This window comes from Gobius niger (assembly GCF_951799975.1).
Source record: "Gobius niger genome assembly, contig: SCAFFOLD_155, whole genome shotgun sequence".
Classification (NCBI taxonomy): Eukaryota; Metazoa; Chordata; class Actinopteri; order Gobiiformes; family Gobiidae; genus Gobius; species Gobius niger.
In genome coordinates, this window is record NW_027639222.1 from 20,660 (window position 1) to 45,295 (window position 24,636).

General features: G+C 47.0%; 2 protein-coding genes across 2 annotated transcripts in view; both read left to right on the forward strand.

Moving 5' to 3' along the window:
* The window catches only part of LOC306982729 (uncharacterized protein), a gene marked incomplete at both ends in the record, with an annotated part of 23,242 nt that extends 20,626 nt beyond the window's left edge, over positions 1 to 2,616 (forward strand). Inside the window, 3 exons of the mRNA XM_079583191.1 lie at positions 1,179 to 1,298; positions 1,380 to 1,518; positions 2,427 to 2,616. Coding sequence (XP_079439317.1) covers positions 1,179 to 1,298; positions 1,380 to 1,518; positions 2,427 to 2,616 — 449 coding nt within the window. The remainder of the gene's footprint in view (positions 1 to 1,178; positions 1,299 to 1,379; positions 1,519 to 2,426) is intronic.
* The window catches only part of cdc27 (cell division cycle 27), a gene marked incomplete at its 3' end in the record, with an annotated part of 27,288 nt that continues 5,245 nt past the window's right edge, over positions 2,594 to 24,636 (forward strand). The window contains exons 1-7 of the mRNA XM_079583192.1: positions 2,594 to 2,762; positions 5,225 to 5,300; positions 5,516 to 5,663; positions 7,331 to 7,456; positions 8,402 to 8,499; positions 19,040 to 19,176; positions 22,576 to 22,778. Of these exons, the coding sequence (XP_079439318.1) occupies positions 2,736 to 2,762; positions 5,225 to 5,300; positions 5,516 to 5,663; positions 7,331 to 7,456; positions 8,402 to 8,499; positions 19,040 to 19,176; positions 22,576 to 22,778 (815 nt within the window). The remainder of the gene's footprint in view (positions 2,763 to 5,224; positions 5,301 to 5,515; positions 5,664 to 7,330; positions 7,457 to 8,401; positions 8,500 to 19,039; positions 19,177 to 22,575; positions 22,779 to 24,636) is intronic.

The following is a 24,636-nucleotide window of genomic DNA, read 5'->3' on the forward strand; positions in this document are numbered from 1 at the left end:
TGCTCTCCTCTGATTGGCTCTCTCTCTCCTGCTCTCCTCTGATTGGCTCTCTCTCTCCTGCTCTCCTCTGATTGGCTCTTGCTCTCCTGCTCTCCTCTGATTGGCTCTCTCTCTTTCCTGCTCTCCTCTGATTGGCTCTCTCTCTCCTGCTCTCCTCTGATTGGCTCTCTCTCCTGCTCTCCTCTGATTGGCTCTCTCTCCTGCTCTCCTCTGATTGGCTCTCTCTCTCCTGCTCTCCTCTGATTGTCTCTCTCTCTCCTGCTCTCCTCTGATTGGCTCTCTCTCCTGCTCTCCTGATTGGCTCTCTCTCTCCTGCTCTCCTCTGATTGGCTCTCTCTCTCTCCTGCTCTCCTCTGATTGGCTCTCTCTCCTGCTCTCCTCTGATTGGCTCTCTCTCTCTCCTGCTCTCCTCTGATTGGCTCTCTCTCCTGCTCTCCTCTGATTGGCTCTCGCTCTCCTGCTCTCCTCTGATTGGCTCTCTCTCTCTCCTGCTCTCCTCTGATTGGCTCTCTCTCCTGCTCTCCTCTGATTGACTCTCTCTCCTGCTCTCCTCTGATTGGCTCTCTCTCTCCTGCTCTCCTCTGATTGGCTCTCTCTCTCCTGCTCTCCTCTGATTGGCTCTCTCTCTCCTGCTCTCCTCTGATTGGCTCTCTCTCTCCTGCTCTCCTCTGATTGGCTCTCTCTCTCTCCTGCTCTCCTGATTGGCTCTCTCTCTCCTGCTCTCCTCTGATTGGCTCTCTCTCTCCTGCTCTCCTCTGATTGGCTCTCTCTCTCCTGCTTTCCTCTGATTGGCTCTCTCTCTCCTGCTCTCCTCTGATTGGCTCTTGCTCTCCTGCTCTCCTCTGATTGGCTCTCTCTCTCTCCTGCTCTCCTCTGATTGGCTCTTGCTCTCCTGCTCTCCTCTGATTGGCTCTCTCTCTCCTGCTCTCCTCTGATTGGCTCTCTCTCTCCTGCTCTCCTCTGATTGGCTCTTGCTCTCCTGCTCTCCTCTGATTGGCTCTCTCTCTCCTGCTCTCCTGATTGGCTCTCTCTCTCCTGCTCTCCTCTGATTGGCTCTCTCTCTCCTGCTCTCCTCTGATTGGCTCTTGCTCTCCTGCTCTCCTCTGATTGGCTCTCTCTCTCCTGCTCTCCTCTGATTGGCTCTCTCTCTCCTGCTCTCCTCTGATTGGCTGCTTTAGCTTCGAGGAGGAGCCGGCACCGAGCTCCGCCCGCCCTGCGCTCTCATTCGCTGAGGGTCCGCTCTGGCCCCGCCTCCCGCTGCTTCACGCGCTCGCTCTTCCTGCCTCCCGGCCAATCACGTAAGAGCCCCGCCCTCCTGGTATGATGACGTCATCGCTTCTGCTTTAAAGCGTTTCCTGTCTTCGCCCCGCCCCTCTCAGTCATGATCCCGCCCCCTCCGCCCTTTCCCCCGCCCTCAGCTCCGCCCACTGGGCCCCGCCCCCTTGCACCTGTGGATTTACCTGCGAGTCTGCAGCACCTGGGTAAGAGAGACAGAGAGAGCGCCCCCTGGAGGCCCGTGTCAGACTCACTGTTAAAGGTTAAAGTGAGGTTTTGGTTTTAACTTCTTCATTTCTTTTGTTTTTGCAACTTTTTTTTTTTTTTTTTCTCAAGAACTTTTTAGATTTGGGTAAAGCCAAACTGCAGAAAATGAGCTCGGTTCACACGGGGGTTAAGAGGTTAAACACATAAAGCTGGAGACCCAGAGTTTATGACAGATCTGTGGCGCCCCCTACTGCTGCGTCCACTGCTACTACCTCTACTTTCTACTGGGAGCTTCTTCTTTTGTCTCACTTTCCTGTTTTGTTTCGACAGATTTGGAGATCCCTCCTCCTCCTCCTCCTCCTCCTCTGATCCAGGACTGAACCGTTTCCTTTGTCACATAATAATTAACATAGTCATTTAAATGTTTAACTTAAGTCGCAGAAATGAAGTGATAAATATAGTTAAAGAAACGATGAGTAAAAGGCTCCATCGTGTGGCGTCTCTGTGGAACTGCAGCTTCATTAACATTTTTCACTTACATTTTGAATTGTAAACTAATTTACATAAATAAACAATTGTTAACAATTTAGTCAGAAACAAACTGTGCCTTTGATCCTTCAATAAACTTTGGAGAAAGTTTCGTTGCTTTTGTATCATTTACTGAACAGAAAGTACGTCATTATTAACTGCACGTGCGCATGTTACGGTTTTGTTTTTGCGGCAAAATTATTATTTTTTGTTTTTGCATAAAAAGTAAAAAGTCAAAAGGCAATTTCCGCCAGTCTCCGGCAGCTTCCGCCCCCCAGCTTTTTTTTAATTATTATTATTTTTTTTAGATTTCATGTTCGATGCTCTTTTTCTATTTATTTATTTTATTATTATTTTTTATTATTTTTGTATACATACATTTTATTTTCCTTTTTTTTTTTTCCTCCGCTCGACAGTTTCCGCCAGTGTCCACTCGGCAATTTCCGCCAGTCTCCGGCAGCTTCCGCCCCTCAGCTTGGCAGTTTCCGCCAGTCTCCGCTCGACAGTTTCCGCCAGTGTCCACTCGGCAATTTCCGCCAATCTCCGGCAGTTTCCGCCAGTGTCCACTCGGCAGTTTCCGCCAGTCTCCGGCAGTTTCCGCTGTAACGGTCGCAGTTCAAAGCTGGGCCTCTCTTCTCTCAGAGGCACAGACCGACACAGAGCAGCAGAGCCGCGGAAAACAGCGTTAAAGCCCCGTCACGGAGCTTTGACGCAGCCGAGGGGTGATGACAGTCCTCCAGGAGCCCGTCCAGGTACGAGGGTGGGGTTGGGTTCGGTTCGGCTGCAGGGCCCGGGAGCCCGGTGCAGCTGCAGGCCGAGGACAGAGGCTGCAGCTCGGCCTGAGGGAGAGCCTCTGCCCGCCGCTGCAGTGGAGCTCCGGCACCGCTGCTTTCACACGTGTGTTCGCAGAATCCTGTCTTTAGGCTCGGTCCAGGTCCAAACTCCGGTCCCGGGCCGGTTCTGACCCGCGGCTCCGGTTCTGTGGCTTGATTTAACAGAATGGGCCAAAGGAACGCTGGATCACACCAGGCTTCCATCGCAGCCCAGTCATTTTTCCGCCTAAATGAACTTTTCTGTCACGTAAAGCTCTTATGGAGGGTCAGGTTTGAGTCTGGTGGTGACTGGGCTGTGGGGAAGAGTTCGGCTGAGATTAGAACCACAACAAACCATTGTCTTTTTATTAATTTGGTTTATCTGAATTTCAAACAGCGACTCTCCGAAATGATCCAATAAATCGGAGTTCTTAATTATAGTTAATGTGTTTATTTCCCCGAACATGAATCCTGCTCTTGCCTGGTTTGTGTCGCGGTTCTTTGATCATATCATTTCCAAACACTTAATAATGAAGTGATGTTTGATGCTTCAGAAGAGCTCAGGCATCTTTGTTATTCCTCCATAATCCTCACTCAGACCTGTCACCGCAGCATCTGCTAAAACAACGCGTCTTATATGTTTAAATGTGTGTTTTATTCCGAATAACGAACAGCTTTGTAATATTTCAAATGCTTTGTTTTTGTGGATCATCGGTGAGTGATTGGAACGAGCCTGGCAGAGACTCCACATTTACGCACGCATTAAAATGACTTTTCTGAGTGTTTGAAAGCGTGTCCGCGGTGTTTATTAAAGCCGAAGCTTCTGTAACTCGTGCTTTGACTTTCGGCTTTGATGGAAAGTGTCTGGTGTTTTTTTTAAAGCCGTGTTTGTGTGTTTTTCTGAGAGTCGTGTAGTTGTGAAGGGGCTTTAGCCTGATGCTACTGATGCTAGCTCCTCAAACTCCGCCGTGTGGCTGAAGGATCCGTGTTTCTGCTTTTCTCTGCCATGTTCGGATTAAATCTGAGGTAAACCCGCTGTCAGTCTGAGCGGACTGTGATTCTGGAGCTCATTATTCCTCTCTGTATGTTTTATTCGCCCTTTGCCGCAGTGTTTGTGTCGTTAGCTCGAGGCTAGCACTACGGCTAGCTTCGGGTTCGATAAAACTCCGACTTTGGTTAAAAAGTGTTTCAGTGTCGCTGTTTGACTCTGGGCCGGTCCCGAGGCTCGTGTAGAACCGGGCCGAGCACATTCTAAAACATGTCTTTACTGTAAAGAAGTATTAAATTACGTTTCTCTGCGGCTAACTGCACTTAGCTGCCGGTGCTAACATTAGCATCAGCTGTTAGCCGCATTAGCATTAGCCTCTGCGGAGAAACTGCTTTATTTGATTCATATTTTCTTTGTGAAACACGTTTATGTGAATGAGTCCGTGGATCAGAGGGACATGTGTCTGTGTCATTAGTAAATCTGATCCTCCACGAGCCTCTGCCCGTGATTCTGCTGTTAAATCTGTTTATTACATTTATTTATAGGTTTTTTAGGATAGGATAGACTCAGGCTGCCGTGTAACTGGCCCTAAACACTAAATATATTATATCATATCATATATAATATCTTATCATTACATTATAAACTCAGGCTGCAGTGTAACCGTCCCTAAGTATAGTATAGTATAGTATAGTATAGTATAGTATAGTATAGTATAGTATAGTATAGTATAGTATAGTATAGTATAGTATAGTATAGTATAGTATAGTATAGTATAGTATAGCAGTGTTTTTCAACCTTTTTTGAGCTAAGGCACATTTTTTTCATTGAAAAAATCCCGAGGCACCACCAGCAGAAAATATTTAAAAATGTAACGCTGTAGCCTATATTCAGTCGTTCACATCAAAGTGTTTTGATTAGCGTATAGTCTCACTACCCACAATGCCCCAGTCACCGCCACCTGCCGCATCCATGCATCACTAATTCTCTTGTTTCAAAGAAATTAGCAACCTAATATGGAGTATTTATTACATGGTTACTCTACTCTAGACAGCACAGACACTTGAAAACGGTACAATATTTGTGGATAATAATGAATTTGTTTAAAAAAAAAAACAACTAGGTGAAATTGGATAATTTTCCAAGGCACACCAGACAATATCTCACGGCACACTAGTGTGCCACGGCACAGTGGTTGAAAAACACTATAGTATAGTATAGTATAGTATAGTATAGTATAGTATAGTATAGTATAGTATAGTATAGTATAGTATAGTATAGTATAGTATAGTATAGTATAGCATAGCATAGCATAGCATAGCATAGCATAGCATAGCATAGCATAGCATAGCATAGTATAGTATTTTGTCCCGTCTTTGTTGCTAACGACCCTGTGGTTTGTGTTTCTGCCCAGGCTGCAGTGTGGCAGGCCCTGAACCACTACTCGTACCTGGACGCCGTGTTTCTGGCGGAGAGATTATACGCTGAAGGTAACGCTGCTCCCTCGCATGCTCTGCACTCTCCACTCCAGACCCTTTTCCATCCTATAGTTCACGTCCTATAGTAGTAGGGTCACAGAGGAGTCTCTGTCATCAGTGTTTGTCCTCCTGCTCCTCCTTTGAACTCTTAACCCCCACTTGAACTGAGCGCATTTTGTCATGTGTGGCTTTACCCAAATCTAAAAGCTGCCCTCCTGTCTCCACAGTGCGCTCGGAGGAGGCCCTCTACCTGCTGGCCACATGTTACTATCGCTCGGGTAAAGCCTATAAAGCCTATCGTCTGCTGAAGGCCCACTCCTGCTGCTCCCCACAGCTCCGCTTCCTGCTCGCCAAGTGCTGCGTGGAGCTCAGCAAGTAGGTCCTCCTCTACAACAGCTCCTCTACAACAGCTCCTCTACAACAGCTCCACCTCCTCTACAACAGCTCCTCTATAACAGCTCTTCCTCCTCTATAACAGCTCTTCCTCCTCTATAACAGCTCTTCCTCCTCTATAACAGCTCCACCGCTACAACAGCTCTTCCTCCTCTATAACAGCTCCACCTCCTCTACTGCAGCTCCTCTTCCTCCTGTACACCACCTCTTCCTCCTCTACACCTCCTCTTCCTCCTCTACACCTCCTCTTCCTCTTCTAGAGCTACCCCCCCTTCCCGTCCTCCTCTGTTTTTATTAATAGTTGATGAAGTATTAATCACTGATATGTTTATTACAGATGGGCTGAGGGGAGAGTGTAGTTACATGTTTATTACATGTTTATTACAGATGGGCTGAGGGGAGAGTGTAGTTAAGTGTTTATTACAGATGGGCTGAGGGGAGAGTGTAGTTACATGTTTATTACATGTTTATTACAGATGGGCTGAGGGGAGAGTGTAGTTACATGTTTATTACATGTTTATTACAGATGGGCTGAGGGGAGAGTGTAGTTAAGTGTTTATTACATGTTTATTACAGATGGGCTGAGGGGAGAGTGTAGTTAAGTGTTTATTACAGATGGGCTGAGGGGAGAGTGTAGTTAAGTGTTTATTACATGTTTATTACAGATGGGCTGAGGGGAGAGTGTAGTTGTGTGTTAAGTGTTTATTACATGTTTATTACATGTTTATTACAGATGGGCTGAGGGGAGAGTGTAGTTACATGTTTATTACATGTTTATTACAGATGGGCTGAGGGGAGAGTGTAGTTACGTGTTAAGTGTTTATTACATGTTTATTACAGATGGGCTGAGGGGAGAGTGTAGTTACATGTTTATTACAGATGGGCTGAGGGGAGAGTGTAGTTACGTGTTAAGTGTTTATTACATGTTTATTACAGATGGGCTGAGGGGAGAGTGTAGTTAAGTGTTTATTACAGATGGGCTGAGGGGAGAGTGTAGTTAAGTGTTTATTACAGATGGGCTGAGGGGAGAGTGTAGTTACATGTTTATTACAGATGGGCTGAGGGGAGAGTGTAGTTACGTGTTTATTACATGTTTATTACAGATGGGCTGAGGGGAGAGTGTAGTTACATGTTTATTACGTGTTTATTACATGTTTATTACATGTTTATTACAGATGGGCTGAGGGGAGAGTGTAGTTACATGTTTATTACATGTTTATTACAGATGGGCTGAGGGGAGAGTGTAGTTACATGTTTATTACGTGTTTATTACATGTTTATTACATGTTTATTACAGATGGGCTGAGGGGAGAGTGTAGTTACATGTTTATTACATGTTTATTACAGATGGGCTGAGGGGAGAGTGTAGTTAAGTGTTTATTACAGATGGGCTGAGGGGAGAGTGTAGTTACATGTTTATTACAGATGGGCTGAGGGGAGAGTGTAGTTACGTGTTAAGTGTTTATTACATGTTTATTACAGATGGGCTGAGGGGAGAGTGTAGTTAAGTGTTTATTACAGATGGGCTGAGGGGAGAGTGTAGTTAAGTGTTTATTACAGATGGGCTGAGGGGAGAGTGTAGTTACATGTTTATTACAGATGGGCTGAGGGGAGAGTGTAGTTACGTGTTTATTACATGTTTATTACAGATTGGCGGAGGGGGAGCAGGTTCTCGTCGGGGGAGTGCTGAACAAACAGAAAACTCAGGACGACATCATCACAGAGTTTGGAGACTCGGCTCCGTTCACGTTGTCTCTGCTCGGACACATTTACTGGTCTGTACCATAATACTACAGTTCTACTGCAATACCGTAATACTACAGTTCTACTGCAATACTACAGTTCTACTGCAATACTACAGTTCTACTGCAATACCGTAATACTACAGTTCTACTGCAATACTACAGTTCTACTGCAATACCATAATACTACAGTTCTACTGCAATACCGTAATACTACAGTTCTACTGCAATACCGTAATACTACAGTTCTACTGCAATACCGTAATACTACAGTTCTACTGCAATACTACAATACTACAGTTCTACTGCAATACCATAATACTACAGTTCTACTGCAATACTACAATACTACAGTTCTACTGCAATACCGCAATACTACAGTTCTACTGCAATACTACAGTTCTACTGCAATACCGTAATACTACAGTTCTACTGCAATACTACAGTTCTACTGCAATACTACAGTTCTACTGCAATACCGTAATACTACAGTTCTACTGCAATACCATAATACTACAGTTCTACTGCAATACCATAATACTACAGTTCTACTGCAATACTACAGTTCTACTGCAATACCGTAATACTACAGTTCTACTGCAATACTACAATACTACAGTTCTACTGCAATACCGTAATACTACAGTTCTACTGCAATACCATAATACTACAGTTCTACTGCAATACCATAATACTACAGTTCTACTGCAATACTACAGTTCTACTGCAATACCGTAATACTACAGTTCTACTGCAATACTACAATACTACAGTTCTACTACAATACCACAATACTACAGTTCTACTGCACTACTATAATACTACACTCCTACAGTACTACAGTACACTAGTGCTGCTTGTAGGCCTGAAATCATTATGAACTTGGTGATGCTCTTTGTAGGTGCTCTTTGTAGGTGCTCTTTGTAGATGCTCTCCTGAAATGTTTCTTTTGTAGTAGTTGTGTTTGTTTTGTTTCAGTAAAACGGACCGCGCGGCCAAAGGAGCAGAATGTTTCCAGAAGAGTCTGAATCTGAACCCGTTCAACTGGGGCCCTTTCCAGAACCTCTGCCACTTAGGTACCACCTCATTTACCCGTCACTTAGGTACCACCTCATTAACCAGCCACTTAGGTACCACCTCATTAACCCGTCACTTAGGTACCACCTCATTAACCAGTCACTTAGGTACCACCTCATTAACCAGTCACTTAGGTACCACCTCATTAACCAGTCACTTAGGTACCACCTCATTAACCCGTCACTTAGGTACCACCTCATTAACCCGTCACTTAGGTACCACCTCATTAACCAGTCACTTAGGTACCACCTCATTAACCAGTCACTTAGGTACCACCTCATTAACCCGTCACTTAGGTACCACCTCATTAACCCGTCACTTAGGTACCACCTCATTAACCCGTCACTTAGGTACCACCTCATTAACCTGCCACTTAGGTACCACCTCATTAACCAGCCACTTAGGTACCACCTCATTAACATGTCACTTAGGTACCACCTCATTAACCTGTCACTTAGGTACCACCTCATTAACCTGCCACTTAGGTACCACCTCATTAACCTGTCACTTAGGTACCACCTCATTAACCTGCCACTTAGGTACCACCTCATTAACCCGTCACTTAGGTACCACCTCATTAACCAGTCACTTAGGTACCACCTCATTAACCTGCCACTTAGGTACCACCTCATTAACCCATCACTTAGGTACCACCTCATTAACCCGTCACTTAGGTACCACCTCATTAACCTGCCACTTAGGTACCACCTCATTAACCCGTCACTTAGGTACCACCTCATTAACCAGTCACTTAGGTACCACCTCATTAACCTGCCACTTAGGTACCACCTCATTAACCCATCACTTAGGTACCACCTCATTAACCTGTCACTTAGGTACCACCTCATTAACCTGCCACTTAGGTACCACCTCATTAACCTGTCACTTAGGTACCACCTCATTAACCTGTCACTTAGGTACCACCTCATTAACCCGTCACTTAGGTACCACTTCATTAACCTGTCACTTAGGTACCACCTCATTAACCCGCCACTTAGGTACCACCTCATTAACCCGTCACTTAGGTACCACCTCATTAACCCGTCACTTAGGTACCACCTCATTAACCTGTCACTTAGGTACCACCTCATTAACCTGTCACTTAGGTACCACCTCATTAACCTGTCACTTAGGTACCACCTCATTAACCAGTCACTTAGGTACCACCTCATTAACCAGTCACTTAGGTACCACCTCATTAACCCGTCACTTAGGTACCACCTCATTAACCCGTCACTTAGGTACCACCTCATTAACCCAGCCACTTAGGTACCACCTCATTAACCCGTCACTTAGGTACCACCTCATTAACCCCTGTCACTTAGGTACCACCTCATTAACCTGTCACTTAGGTACCACCTCATTAACCTGTCACTTAGGTACCACCTCATTAACCTGCCACTTAAGTACCACCTCATTAACCTGCCACTTAGGTACCACCTCATTAACCTCTCACTTAGGTACCACCTCATTAACCCGTCACTTAGGTACCACCTCATTAACCTGCCACTTAGGTACCACCTCATTAACCCGTCACTTAGGTACCACCTCATTAACCCGTCACTTAGGTACCACCTCATTAACCCGTCACTTAGGTACCACCTCATTAACCCGTCACTTAGGTACCACCTCATTAACCCGTCACTTAGGTACCACCTCATTAACCCGTCACTTAGGTACCACCTCATTAACCAGTCACTTAAGTACCACCTCATTAACCTGTCACTTAGGTACCACCTCATTAACCCATCACTTAGGTACCACCTCATTAACCTGTTACTTAAGTACCACCTCATTAACCTCTCACTTAGGTACCACCTCATTAACCTCTCACTTAGGTACCACCTCATTAACCAGCCACTTAGGTACCACCTCATTAACCTGCCACTTAGGTACCACCTCATTAACCTGTCACTTAGGTACCACCTCATTAACCAGCCACTTAGGTTCCACCTCATTAACCCATCACTTAGGTACCACCTCATTAACCTCTCACTTAGGTACCACCTCATTAACCAGCCACTTAGGTACCACCTCATTAACACTTGTGAATATGGTCATGTTAGCTAACGCGTGTGAATGTGGTCATGTTAGCTAACGCGTGTGAATGTGGTGATGTTTGCTAACACGTGTGAATGTGGTCATGTTAGCTAACGCGTGTGAATGTGGTCATGTTAGCTAACACGTGTGAATGTGGTCATGTTAGCTGACACGTGTGAATGTGGTCATGTTAGCTAACGCGTGTGAATGTGGTCATGTTAGCTGACACGTGTGAATGTGGTCATGTTAGCTAACGCGTGTGAATGTGGTCATGTTAGCTAACGTGTGTGAATGTGGTCATGTTAGCTAACACGTGTGAATGCGGTCATGTTAGCTAACACGTGTGAATGTGGTCATGTTAGCTAACACGTGTGAATGTGGTCATGTTAGCTAACACGTGTGAATGTGGCACGTTAGCTAACACGTGTGAATGTGGCACGTTAGCTAACACGTGTGAATGTGGTCATGATAGCTGACACGTGTGAATATGGTCTTGTTAGCTAACACGTGTGAATGTGGCACGTTAGCTAACACGTGTGAATGTGGTCATGATAGCTAACACGTGTGAATATGGTCTTGTTAGCTAACACGTGTGAATGCGGTCATGTTAGCTAACACGTGTGAATGTGGTCATGTTAGCTAACACGTGTGAATGTGGTCACGTTAGCTAACACGTGTGAAAGTGGTCATGCTAGCTAACACGTGTGAATGTGGTCGTGTTAGCTAACACGTGTGAATGCGGTCGTGTTAGCTGACACGTGTGAATATGGTCATGTTAGCTAACGCGTGTGAATGTGGTCATGTTAGCTAACGCGTGTGAATGTGGTGATGTTTGCTAACGCGTGTGAATGTGGTCATGTTAGCTAACGCGTGTGAATGTGGTCATGTTAGCTAACACGTGTGAATGTGGCTATGTTAGCTGACACGTGTGAATGTGGTCATGTTAGCTAACGCGTGTGAATGTGGTCATGTTAGCTGACACGTGTGAATGTGGTCATGTTAGCTAACACGTGTGAATGTGGTCTTGTTAGCTAACACGTGTGAATGTGGTCATGTTAGCTAACACGTGTGAATGTGGTCATGTTAGCTGACGCGTGTGAATGTGGTCATGTTAGCTGACGCGTGTGAATGTGGTCATGTTAGCTGACACGTGTGAATGTGGTCATGTTAGCTAACACGTGTGAATGTGGTCTTGTTAGCTAACGCGTGTGAATGTGGTCATGTTAGCTAACGCGTGTGAATGTGGTCATGTTAGCTGACACGTGTGAATATGGTCACGTTAGCTAACGCGTGTGAATGTGGTCATGTTAGCTAACGCGTGTGAATGTGGTCATGTTAGCTAACACGTGTGAATGTGGTCTTGTTAGCTAACACGTGTGAATGTGGTCATGTTAGCTAACGCGTGTGAATGTGGTCATGTTAGCTAACACGTGTGAATATGGTCACGTTAGCTAACGCGTGTGAATGTGGTCATGTTAGCTAACACGTGTGAATGTGGTCATGTTAGCTAACACGTGTGAATGCGGTCGTGTTAGCTGACACGTGTGAATATGGTCATGTTAGCTAACACGTGTGAATGTGGTCATGTTAGCTAACGCGTGTGAATGTGGTGATGTTTGCTAACACGTGTGAATGTGGTCATGTTAGCTAACGCGTGTGAATGTGGTCATGTTAGCTAACACGTGTGAATGTGGTCATGTTAGCTAACGCGTGTGAATGTGGTCATGTTAGCTGACACGTGTGAATGTGGTCATGTTAGCTAACGCGTGTGAATGTGGTCATGTTAGCTAACACGTGTGAATGTGGTCATGTTAGCTAACGCGTGTGAATGTGGTCATGTTAGCTAACACGTGTGAATTTGGTCATGTTAGCTAACGTGTGTGAATGTGGTCATGTTAGCTAACACGTGTGAATGCGGTCATGTTAGCTAACACGTGTAAATGTGGTCATGTTAGCTAACACGTGTGAATGTGGTCATGTTAGCTAACACGTGTGAATGTGGCACGTTAGCTAACACGTGTGAATGTGGCACGTTAGCTAACACGTGTGAATGTGGTCATGTTAGCTAACACGTGTGAATGTGGCACGTTAGCTAACACGTGTGAATGTGGCACATTGGCTAACACGTGTGAATGTGGTCATGTTAGCTAACACGTGTGAATGTGGCACGTTAGCTAACACGTGTGAATGTGGTCTTGTTAGCTAACACGTGTGAATGTGGTCATGATAGCTAACACGTGTGAATATGGTCTTGTTAGCTAACACGTGTGAATGTGGTCATGTTAGCTAACACGTGTGAATGTGGTCATGATAGCTGACACGTGTGAATGTGGTCTTGTTAGCTAACACGTGTGAATGTGGTCATGATAGCTAACACGTGTGAATATGGTCTTGTTAGCTAACACGTGTGAATGTGGTCATGTTAGCTAACACGTGTGAATGTGGTCATGTTAGCTAACACGTGTGAATGTGGTCATGTTAGCTAACACGTGTGAATGTGGTCATGATAGCTGACACGTGTGAATATGGTCTTGTTAGCTAACACGTGTGAATGTAGTCATGTTAGCTAACACGTGTGAATGTGGCACGTTAGCTAACACGTGTGAATGTGGTCATGTTAGCTAACACGTGTGAATGTGGTCATGTTAGCTAACACGTGTGAATGTGGTCACGTTAGCTAACACGTGTGAATGTGGTCATGTTAGCTAACACGTGTGAATGTGGCACGTTAGCTAACACGTGTGAATGTGGTCTTGTTAGCTAACACGTGTGAATGTGGTCATGTTAGCTAACACGTGTGAATGTGGCACGTTAGCTAACACGTGTGAATCTGGCACGTTAGCTAACACGTGTGAATGTGGTCATGTTAGCTAACACGTGTGAATGTGGTCATGTTACCTAACACGTGTGAATGTGGCACATTGGCTAACACGTGTGAATGTGGCACGTTAGCTAACACGTGTGAATGTGGTCATGTTAGCTAACACGTGTGAATATGGTCACGTTAGCTAACACGTGTGAATATGGTCACGTTAGCTAACACGTGTGAATGTGGCACGTTGGCTAACACGTGTGAATGTGGCACGTTAGCTAACACGTGTGAATGTGGTCATGTTAGCTAACGCGTGTGAATGTGGTCATGTTAGCTAACACGTGTGAATGTGGTCATGTTAGCTAACACGTGTGAATGTGGCACGTTAGCTAACACGTGTGAATGTGGTCATGTTAGCTAACATGTGTGAATATGGTCACGTTAGCTAACACGTGTGAATGTGGTCATGTTAGCTAACACGTGTGAATGTGGCACGTTAGCTAACACGTGTGAATGTGGTCATGTTAGCTAACACGTGTGAATGTGGTCATGTTAGCTAACACGTGTGAATGTGGACATGTTAGCTAACACGTGTGAATGTGGTCATGTTAGCTAACACGTGTGAATATGGTCACGTTAGCTAACACGTGTGAATATGGTCACGTTAGCTAACACGTGTGAATGTGGCACGTTGGCTAACACGTGTGAATGTGGCACGTTAGCTAACACGTATGAATGTGGTCATGTTAGCTAACACGTGTGAATGTGGTCATGTTAGCTAACACGTGTGAATGTGGCACGTTAGCTAACACGTGTGAATGTGGTCATGTTAGCTAACACGTGTGAATGTGGTCATGTTAGCTAACACGTGTGAATGCGGTCGTGTTAGCTGACACGTGTGAATATGGTCATGTTAGCTAACACGTGTGAATGTGGTCATGTTAGCTAACGCGTGTGAATGTGGTGATGTTTGCTAACACGTGTGAATGTGGTCATGTTAGCTAACGCGTGTGAATGTGGTCATGTTAGCTAACACGTGTGAATGTGGTCATGTTAGCTGACACGTGTGAATGTGGTCATGTTAGCTGACGCGTGTGAATGTGGTCATGTTAGCTGACACGTGTGAATGTGGTCATGTTAGCTAACACGTGTGAATGTGGTCTTGTTAGCTAACACGTGTGAATGTGGTCATGTTAGCTAACACGTGTGAATGTGGTCATGTTAGCTGACACGTGTGAATGTGGTCATGTTAGCTAACGCGTGTGAATGTGGTCATGTTAGCTAACACGTGTGAATGTGGTCTTGTTAGCTAACACGTGTGAATGTGGTCTTGTTAGCTAACGCGTGTGAATGTGGTCATGTTAGCTAACGCGTGTGAATGTGGTCACGTTAGCTAACACGTGTGAATGTGGTCATGTTAGCTAACACGTGTGAATGTGGTCTTGTTAGCTAACACGTGTGAATGTGGTCATGTTAGCTAACGCGTGTGAATGTGGTCATGTTAGCTGACACGTGTGAATATGGTCACGTTAGCTAACGCGTGTGAATGTGGTCATGTTAGCTAACGCGTGTGAATGTGGTCATGTTAGCTAACACGTGTGAATGTGGTCTTGTTAGCTAACACGTGTGAATGTGGTCATGTTAGCTAACGCGTGTGAATGTGGTCATGTTAGCTAACACGTGTGAATATGGTCACGTTAGCTAACGCGTGTGAATGTGGTCATGTTAGCTAACACGTGTGAATGTGGTCATGTTAGCTAACACGTGTGAATGCGGTCGTGTTAGCTGACACGTGTGAATATGGTCATGTTAGCTAACACGTGTGAATGTGGTCATGTTAGCTAACGCGTGTGAATGTGGTGATGTTTGCTAACACGTGTGAATGTGGTCATGTTAGCTAACACGTGTGAATGTGGTCATGTTAGCTAACGCGTGTGAATGTGGTCATGTTAGCTGACACGTGTGAATGTGGTCATGTTAGCTAACGCGTGTGAATGTGGTCATGTTAGCTAACACGTGTGAATGTGGTCATGTTAGCTAACGCGTGTGAATGTGGTCATGTTAGCTAACACGTGTGAATTTGGTCATGTTAGCTAACGTGTGTGAATGTGGTCATGTTAGCTAACACGTGTGAATGCGGTCATGTTAGCTAACACGTGTGAATGTGGTCATGTTAGCTAACACGTGTGAATGTGGTCATGTTAGCTAACACGTGTGAATGTGGCACGTTAGCTAACACGTGTGAATGTGGCACGTTAGCTAACACGTGTGAATGTGGCACGTTAGCTAACACGTGTGAATGTGGTCATGTTAGCTAACACGTGTGAATGTGGTCATGTTAGCTAACACGTGTGAATTTGGCACGTTAGCTAACACGTGTGAATGTGGCACGTTAGCTAACACGTGTGAATGAGGTCTTGTTAGCTAACACGTGTGAATGTGGTCATGATAGCTGACACGTGTGAATGTGGTCTTGTTAGCTAACACGTGTGAATGTGGTCATGATAGCTAACACGTGTGAATATGGTCTTGTTAGCTAACACGTGTGAATGTGGTCATGTTAGCTAACACGTGTGAATGTGGTCATGTTAGCTAACACGTGTGAATGTGGTCATGTTAGCTAACACGTGTGAATGTGGTCATGATAGCTGACACGTGTGAATATGGTCTTGTTAGCTAACACGTGTGAATGTAGTCATGTTAGCTAACACGTGTGAATGTGGCACGTTAGCTAACACGTGTGAATGTGGTCTTGTTAGCTAACACGTGTGAATATGGTCTTGTTAGCTAACACGTGTGAATGCGGTCATGTTAGCTAACACGTGTGAATATGGTCTTGTTAGCTAACACGTGTGAATGTGGTCATGTTAGCTAACACGTGTGAATGTGGTCATGTTAGCTAACACGTGTGAATGTGGTCACGTTAGCTAACACGTGTGAATGTGGTCATGTTAGCTAACACGTGTGAATGTGGCACGTTAGCTAACACGTGTGAATGTGGTCTTGTTAGCTAACACGTGTGAATGTGGTCATGTTAGCTAACACGTGTGAATGTGGCACGTTAGCTAACACGTGTGAATGTGGCACGTTAGCTAACACGTGTGAATGTGGTCATGTTAGCTAACACGTGTGAATGTGGTCATGTTAGCTAACACGTGTGAATGTGGCACATTGGCTAACACGTGTGAATGTGGCATGTTAGCTAACACGTGTGAATGTGGTCATGTTAGCTAACACGTGTGAATATGGTCACGTTAGCTAACACGTGTGAATATGGTCACGTTAGCTAACACGTGTGAGTGTGGCACATTGGCTAACACTTGTGAATGTGGCACGTTAGCTAACACGTGTGAATGTGGTCATGTTAGCTAACGCGTGTGAATGTGGTCATGTTAGCTAACACGTGTGAATGTGGTCATGTTAGCTAACACGTGTGAATGTGGCACGTTAGCTAACACGTGTGAATGTGGTCATGTTAGGTAACATGTGTGAATATGGTCACGTTAGCTAACACGTGTGAATGTGGTCATGTTAGCTAACACGTGTGAATGTGGCACGTTAGCTAACACGTGTGAATGTGGTCATGTTAGCTAACACGTGTGAATGTGGTCATGTTAGCTAACACGTGTGAATATGGTCACGTTAGCTAACACGTGTGAATATGGTCACGTTAGCTAACACGTGTGAATGTGGCACGTTGGCTAACACGTGTGAATGTGGCACGTTAGCTAACACGTGTGAATGTGGTCATGTTTGCTAACGCGTGTGAATGTGGTCATGTTAGCTAACACGTGTGAATGTGGTCATGTTAGCTAACACGTGTGAATGTGGCACATTAGCTAACACGTGTGAATGTGGTCATGTTAGCTAACACGTGTGAATGTGGTCTTGTTAGCTAACACGTGTGAATGTGGCACGTTAGCTAACACGTGTGAATGTGGTCATGTTAGCTAACACGTGTGAATGTGGCACGTTAGCTAACACTTGTGAATGTGGTCTTGTTAGCTAACACGTGTGAATGTGGCACGTTAGCTAACACGTGTGAATGTGGCACGTTAGCTAACACGTGTGAATGTGGTCATGTTAGCTAACACGTGTGAATGTGGCACGTTAGCTAACACGTGTGAATGTGGTCATGTTAGCTAACACGTGTGAATGTGGCACGTTAGCTAACACGTGTGAATGTGGTCATGTTAGCTAACACGTGTGAATGTGGTCTTGTTTGCTAACACGTGTGAATGTGGCACGTTAGCTAACACGTGTGAATGTGGCACGTTAGCTAACACGTGTGAATGTGGTCATGTTAGCTAACACGTGTGAATGTGGTCGTGTTAGCTAACACGTGTGAATGTGGCACGTTAGCTAACACGTGTGAATGTGGTCTTGTTAGCTAACACGTGTGAATATGGTCATGTTAGCTGTGAATGTGGTCATGTTAGCTAACACGTGTGAATGTGGTCATGTTAGCTAACACGTGTGAATGTGGTCATGTTAGCTAACACGTGTGAATGTGGTCATGTTAGCTAACACGTGTGAATGTGGTCTTGTTAGCTAACACGTGTGAATGTGGTCATGTTAGCTAACGCGTGTGAATGCGGTCATGTTAGCTAACACGTGTGAATGTGGCACGTTAGCTAACACGTGTGAATGTGGTCATGTTAGCTAACACGTGTGAATGTGGCACGTTAGCTAACACGTGTGAATGTGGTCATGTTAGCTAACACGTGTGAATGTGGTCTTGTTAGCTAACACGTGTGAATATGGCACGTTAGCTAACACGTGTGAATGTGGCACGTTAGCTAACACGTGTGAATGTGGTCATGTTAGCTAACACGTGTGAATGTGGTCGTGTTAGCTAACACGTGTGAATGTGGCACGTTAGCTAACACGTGTGAATGTGGTCTTGTTAGCTAACACGTGTGAATATGGTCATGTTAGCTGTGAATGTGGTCATGTTAGCTAACACGTGTGAATGTGGTCATGTTAGCTAACACGTGTGAATGTGGTCATGTTAGCTAACACGTGTGAATGTGGTCTTGTTAGCTAACACGTGTGAATGTGGTCATGTTAGCTAACGCGTGTGAATGCGGTCATGTTAGCTAACACGTGTGAATGTGGTCATGTTAGCTAACGCGTGTAAATGCGGTCATGTTAGCTAACACGTGTGAATGTGGTCATGTTAGCTAACACGTGTGAATGTGGTCATGTTAGCTAACACGTGTGAATGTGGTCATGTTAGCTAACACGTGTGAATGTGGTCTTGTTAGCTAACACGTGTGAATGTGGTCATGTTAGCTAACGCGTGTGAATGCGGTCATGTTAGCTAACACGTGTGAATGTGGTCATGTTAGCTAACGCGTGTAAATGCGGTCATGTTAGCTAACACGTGTGAATGTGGTCACGTTAGCTGACACGTGTGAATGTGGTCATGTTAGCTAACACGTGTGAATGTGGTCACGTTAGCTGACACGTGTGAATGTGGTCATGTTAGCTAACACGTGTGAATGTGGTCACGTTAGCTGACACGTGTGAATATGGTCGTGTTAGCTAACGCGTGTGAATGTGGTCACGTTAGCTAACACATGTGATTGTGGCCATGTTAGCTAGCATGTAGCTCAGTGTGAGGTCAGTCTGGGAGCACCTTTTTAAAGGAACACCTCCAAAACTGTCTCTCTCTGTTGTTCCAGGGGACAAGCCCGATCCGGACCAGGTTTTTCGGCTCCCACATGTAGCCCCGCCCTCTCAGCCCGTAAGCCCCGCCCAGACGCAGATTCCCAGTCACCGATTGGACACAGCGCTGATGGAGACGCCGCAGGATACGCTGGTTTGTACTTCCTGTCCCTCTCTGAGACACACATAAAAACATAAGCATTCAGCATAAAATGACCCAAAATATAAAGAACGTGGAGGGAGGTGTTTGTACTGCTAGTATTTAGGCACGATAATATCGGCCGCCGATCATTATTGGCATTTATTGGCATTTTTGACGCCATCCCCGATAAGCTGATAAAAAAAAGCTCGCCGCCTTGCTCTCGGTGGCTCCAGCTCGCAGCCTTGCTCTCGGTGGCTCCAGCTCGCAGCCTTGCTCTCGGAGGCTCCAGCTCGCTGCCTTGCTCTCGGAGGCTCCAGCTCGCAGCCTTGCTCTCGGTGGCTCCAGCTCGCAGCCTTGCTCTCAGTGGCTCCAGCTCGCAGCCTTGCTCTCAGTGGCTCCAGCTCGCAGCCTTGCTCTCAGTGGCTCCAGCTCGCAGCCTTGCTCTCAGTGGCTCCAGCTCGCAGCCTTGCTCTCAGTGGCTCCAGCTCGCAGCCTTGCTCTCAGTGGCTCCAGCTCGCAGCCTTGCTCTCAGTAGCTCCAGCTCGCAGCCTTGCTCTCAGTGGCTCCAGCTCGCAGCCTTGCTCTCAGTGGCTCCAGCTCGCAGCCTTGCTCTCAGTGGCTCCAGCTCGCAGCCTTGCTCTCAGTGGCTCCAGCTCGCAGCCTTGCTCTCGGCGGCTCCAGCTCGCAGCCTTGCTCTCGGTGGCTCCAGCTCGCAGCCTTGCTCTCGGCGGCTCCAGCTCGCAGCCTTGCTCTCAGTGGCTCCAGCTCGCAGCCTTGCTCTCAGTGGCTCCAGCTCGCAGCCTTGCTCTCAGTAGCTCCAGCTCGCAGCCTTGCTCTCAGTGGCTCCAGCTCGCAGCCTTGCTCTCAGTGGCTCCAGCTCGCAGCCTTGCTCTCAGTGGCTCCAGCTCGCAGCCTTGCTCTCAGTGGCTCCAGCTCGCAGCCTTGCTCTCAGTGGCTCCAGCTCGCAGCCTTGCTCTCAGTGGCTCCAGCTCGCCGCCTTGCTCTCAGTGGCTCCAGCTCGCCGCCTTGCTCTCAGTGGCTCCAGCTCGCCGCCTTGCTCTCAGTGGCTCCAGCTCGCCGCCTTGCTCTCAGTGGCTCCAGCTCGCCGCCTTGCTCTCAGTGGCTCCAGCTCGCCGCCTTGCTCTCAGTGGCTCCAGCTCGCCGCCTTGCTCTCAGTGGCTCCAGCTCGCCGCCTTGCTCTGAGTGGCTCCAGCTCGCCGCCTTGCTCTGAGTGGCTCCAGCTCGCCGCCTTGCTCTGAGTGGCTCCAGCTCGCAGCCTTGCTCTCAGTGGCTCCAGCTCGCCGCCTTGCTCTCAGTGGCTCCAGCTCGCCGCCTTGCTCTCAGTGGCTCCAGCTCGCCGCCTTGCTCTGAGTGGCTCCAGCTCGCCGCCTTGCTCTGAGTGGCTCCAGCTCGCAGCCTTGCTCTCGGTGGTTCCAGCTCGCCGCCTTGCAGCCTTGCTCTCAGTGGCTCCAGCTCGCCGCCTTGCAGCCTTGCTCTCAGTGGCTCCAGCTCGCAGCCTTGCTCTCAGTGGCTCCAGCTCGCCGCCTTGCTCTCAGTGGCTCCAGCTCGCCGCCTTGCTCTCAGTGGCTCCAGCTCGCCGCCTTGCTCTCAGTGGCTCCAGCTCGCCGCCTTGCAGCCTTGCTCTCAGTGGCTCCAGCTCGCAGCCTTGCTCTCAGTGGCTCCAGCTCGCCGCCTTGCTCTCAGTGGCTCCAGCTCGCCGCCTTGCTCTCGGTGGTTCCAGCTCGCCGCCTTGCAGCCTTGCTCTCAGTGGCTCCAGCTCGCCGCCTTGCTCTCAGTGGCTCCAGCTCGCCGCCTTGCTCTCAGTGGCTCCAGCTCGCCGCCTTGCTCTCAGTGGCTCCAGCTCGCCGCCTTGCTCTGAGTGGCTCCAGCTCGCCGCCTTGCTCTGAGTGGCTCCAGCTCGCAGCCTTGCTCTCGGTGGTTCCAGCTCGCCGCCTTGCAGCCTTGCTCTCAGTGGCTCCAGCTCGCCGCCTTGCAGCCTTGCTCTCAGTGGCTCCAGCTCGCAGCCTTGCTCTCAGTGGCTCCAGCTCGCCGCCTTGCTCTCAGTGGCTCCAGCTCGCCGCCTTGCTCTCAGTGGCTCCAGCTCGCCGCCTTGCTCTCAGTGGCTCCAGCTCGCCGCCTTGCAGCCTTGCTCTCAGTGGCTCCAGCTCGCCGCCTTGCTCTCAGTGGCTCCAGCTCGCCGCCTTGCTCTCAGTGGCTCCAGCTCGCCGCCTTGCTCTCAGTGGCTCCAGCTCGCCGCCTTGCAGCCTTGCTCTCAGTGGCTCCAGCTCGCAGCCTTGCTCTCAGTGGCTCCAGCTCGCCGCCTTGCTCTCAGTGGCTCCAGCTCGCCGCCTTGCTCTCAGTGGCTCCAGCTCGCCGCCTTGCTCTCAGTGGCTCCAGCTCGCAGCCTTGCTCTCAGTGGCTCCAGCTCGCAGCCTTGCTCTCAGTGGCTCCAGCTCGCCGCCTTGCAGCCTTGCTCTCGGTGGTTCCAGCTCGCCGCCTTGCAGCCTTGCTCTCAGTGGCTCCAGCTCGCCGCCTTGCAGCCTTGCTCTCGGTGGTTCCAGCTCGCCGCCCCCCTCTCGGTGGCCGTCGTCTTCCTGCAGCCCGGAGCTGCTGCAGACTCAGCACATTTGCAGCAGCAGATATACGCTCTCCCCGGCCGACTTCTGCACGGTTTTAGCTGAAAAACATAACGAGTATTCAAAATCGACTTTTTACATCGAAGTCACTTCAACATTAGCACCGCAACAAACCGCGGACCCGCTCACGTAAGTTACTGGAACAGAGCGAGGCCTAGACTGATCGTGTTTCTGATAAATAAAGACAATAGCCCCGTGATTCAAGCGTTATGGACGAGAGGAGTTTCACGTTGATGAAATGAGCCGCGCTGCTCGTCACAAATGCATAAATGAGCCCAGTGCAGGAGAGAGTCTTGTTTTTGTGCTGTAGTATCGCATTATTAGTCAAACTCGAATCACAGACACAGAGACGCCTCTAGACTCAGTGAAATACTATAATACTGTCTATATTCCAGTATTGTCAACAAGAATTTGTTAGTATGATGATGGAAAAATACTAGGAAGTAGATAAGTTGTGACACAGATGAGCAGAGACAGACCTGCTCAGATGATGAACTGTAAAAACCCAGAGCTTTAGAAAAAGGTGGAGACTCATTATTTGATTTATATTTATACACTTATATATTGCTTGGTACATTTTGGGCAGAACTGTTGCATTGAGTTCTTTTCACAGAGTAAAGTGCAAATTTATATACATAATTATCGGCGTCATTATCGGTTATCGGTATCGGGACCTGCGGAATTATCGGTTCAAATTGGCATTATCGTGCATCACTACTAGTAATAGCAGTATTTGTAGTATTCGCAGTGACGTGTATAAATCTTTCCGTTTCAGGAGCTGAACCGCCTGAACCTCGAGGCGTCCAGTGGGAAGCTGAACTCTGACCTCTCTGTGTCCTACATCGACTCCTCCCTCATCTCCCCGGAGACCGTCTCCGTGGCAACCGCCGCCTCGCTGCTTAGCAACAAACAAAATAAACCCAAGAGCGGGCGGAGTCTGTTGGGAGGCCCGCCTGCTCTCAGCCCCCTTACGCCCAGGTGAGTCCCGCCCCCTTTCACCCGGGTGAGCCCATAAAACAGGCTAATGCTAACGGCTATAGGGAAATACATTAAAAAGGCTAATGCTAACGGCTATAGGGAAGTACATTATCCAGGCTAATGCTAAAGGCTATAGGGAAGTACATTATCCAGGCTAGTGCTAAAGGCTATAGGGAAGTACATTATCCAGGCTAAGGCTAACGGCTATAGGGAAGTACATTAAACAGGCTAATGCTAACGGCTATAGGGAAGTACACTAAACAGGCTAATGCTAACGGCTATAGGGAAGTACATTAAACAGGCTAATGCTAACGGCTATAGGGAAGTACATTATCCAGGCTAGTGCTAAAGGCTATAGGGAAGTACATTATCCAGGCTAATGCTAACGGCTATAGGGAAGTACATTAAACAGGCTAATGCTAGCGGCTATAGGGAAGTACATTATCCAGGCTAATGCTAAAGGCTATAGGGAAGTACATTAAACAGGCTATTGCTAACGGCTATAGGGAAGTACATTAAACAGGCTAATGCTAACGGCTATAGGGAAGTACATTAAACAGGCTAATGCTAACGGCTATAGGGAAGTACATTAAACAGGCTAATGCTAACGGCTATAGGGAAGTACATTAAACAGGCTAATGCTAACGGCTATAGGGAAGTACATTAAACAGGCTAATGCTAACGGCTATAGGGAAGTACATTAAACAGGCTAATGCTAACGGCTATAGGGAAGTACATTAAACAGGCTAATGCTAACGGCTATAGGGAAGTACATTAAACAGGCTAATGCTAACGGCTATAGGGAAGTACATTAAACAGGCTAATGCTAACGGCTATAGGGAAATGCATAATCAGGCTAATGCTAACGGCTATAGGGAAGTACGTTATCCAGGCTAATGCTAACGGCTATAGGGAAGTACGTTAAACAGGCTAATGGTAACGGCTATAGGGAAGTACGTTAAACAGGCTAATGCTAACGGCTATAGGGAAATGCATAATCAGGCTAATGCTAACGGCTATAGGGAAATGCATAATCAGGCTAATGCTAACGGCTATAGGGAAGTACGTTATCCAGGCTAATGCTAACGGCTATAGGGAAGTACGTTAAACAGGCTAATGCTAGCGGCTATAGGGAAGTACGTTAAACAGGCTAGTGCTAAAGGCTATAAGGAAATGCATAATCAGGCTAATGCTAACGGCTATAGGGAAATGCATAATCAGGCTAATGCTAATGGCTATAGCGAAGTACATTATCCAGGCTAATGCTAACGGCTATAGGGAAGTACGTTAAACAGGCTAATGCTAACGGCTATAGCGAAGTACATTATCCAGGCTAATGCTAGCGGCTATAGCGAAGTACATTATCCAGGCTAATGCTAACGGCTATAGGGAAGTACGTTAAACAGGCTAATGCTAACGGCTATAGGGAAGTACGTTAAACAGGCTAATGCTAACGGCTATAGCGAAGTACATTATCCAGGCTAATGCTAACGGCTATAGCGAAGTACATTATCCAGGCTAATGCTAACGGCTATAGGGAAGTACGTTAAACAGGCTAATGCTAACGGCTATAGGGAAGTAAACAGGCTAATGCTAACGGCTATAGCGAAGTACATTATCCAGGCTAATGCTAGCGGCTATAGGGAAGTACTTTAAACAGGCTAATGCTAACGGCTATAGGGAAGTACATTATCCAGGCTAATGCTAGCGGCTATAGGGAAGTGCGGTAAACAGGCTAATGCTAACAGCTATAGGGAAGTACGTTAAACAGGCTAATGCTAACGGCTATAGGGAAGTACATTATCCAGGCTAGTGCTAACGGCTATAGGGAAGTACATTAAACAGGCTAGTGCTAAAG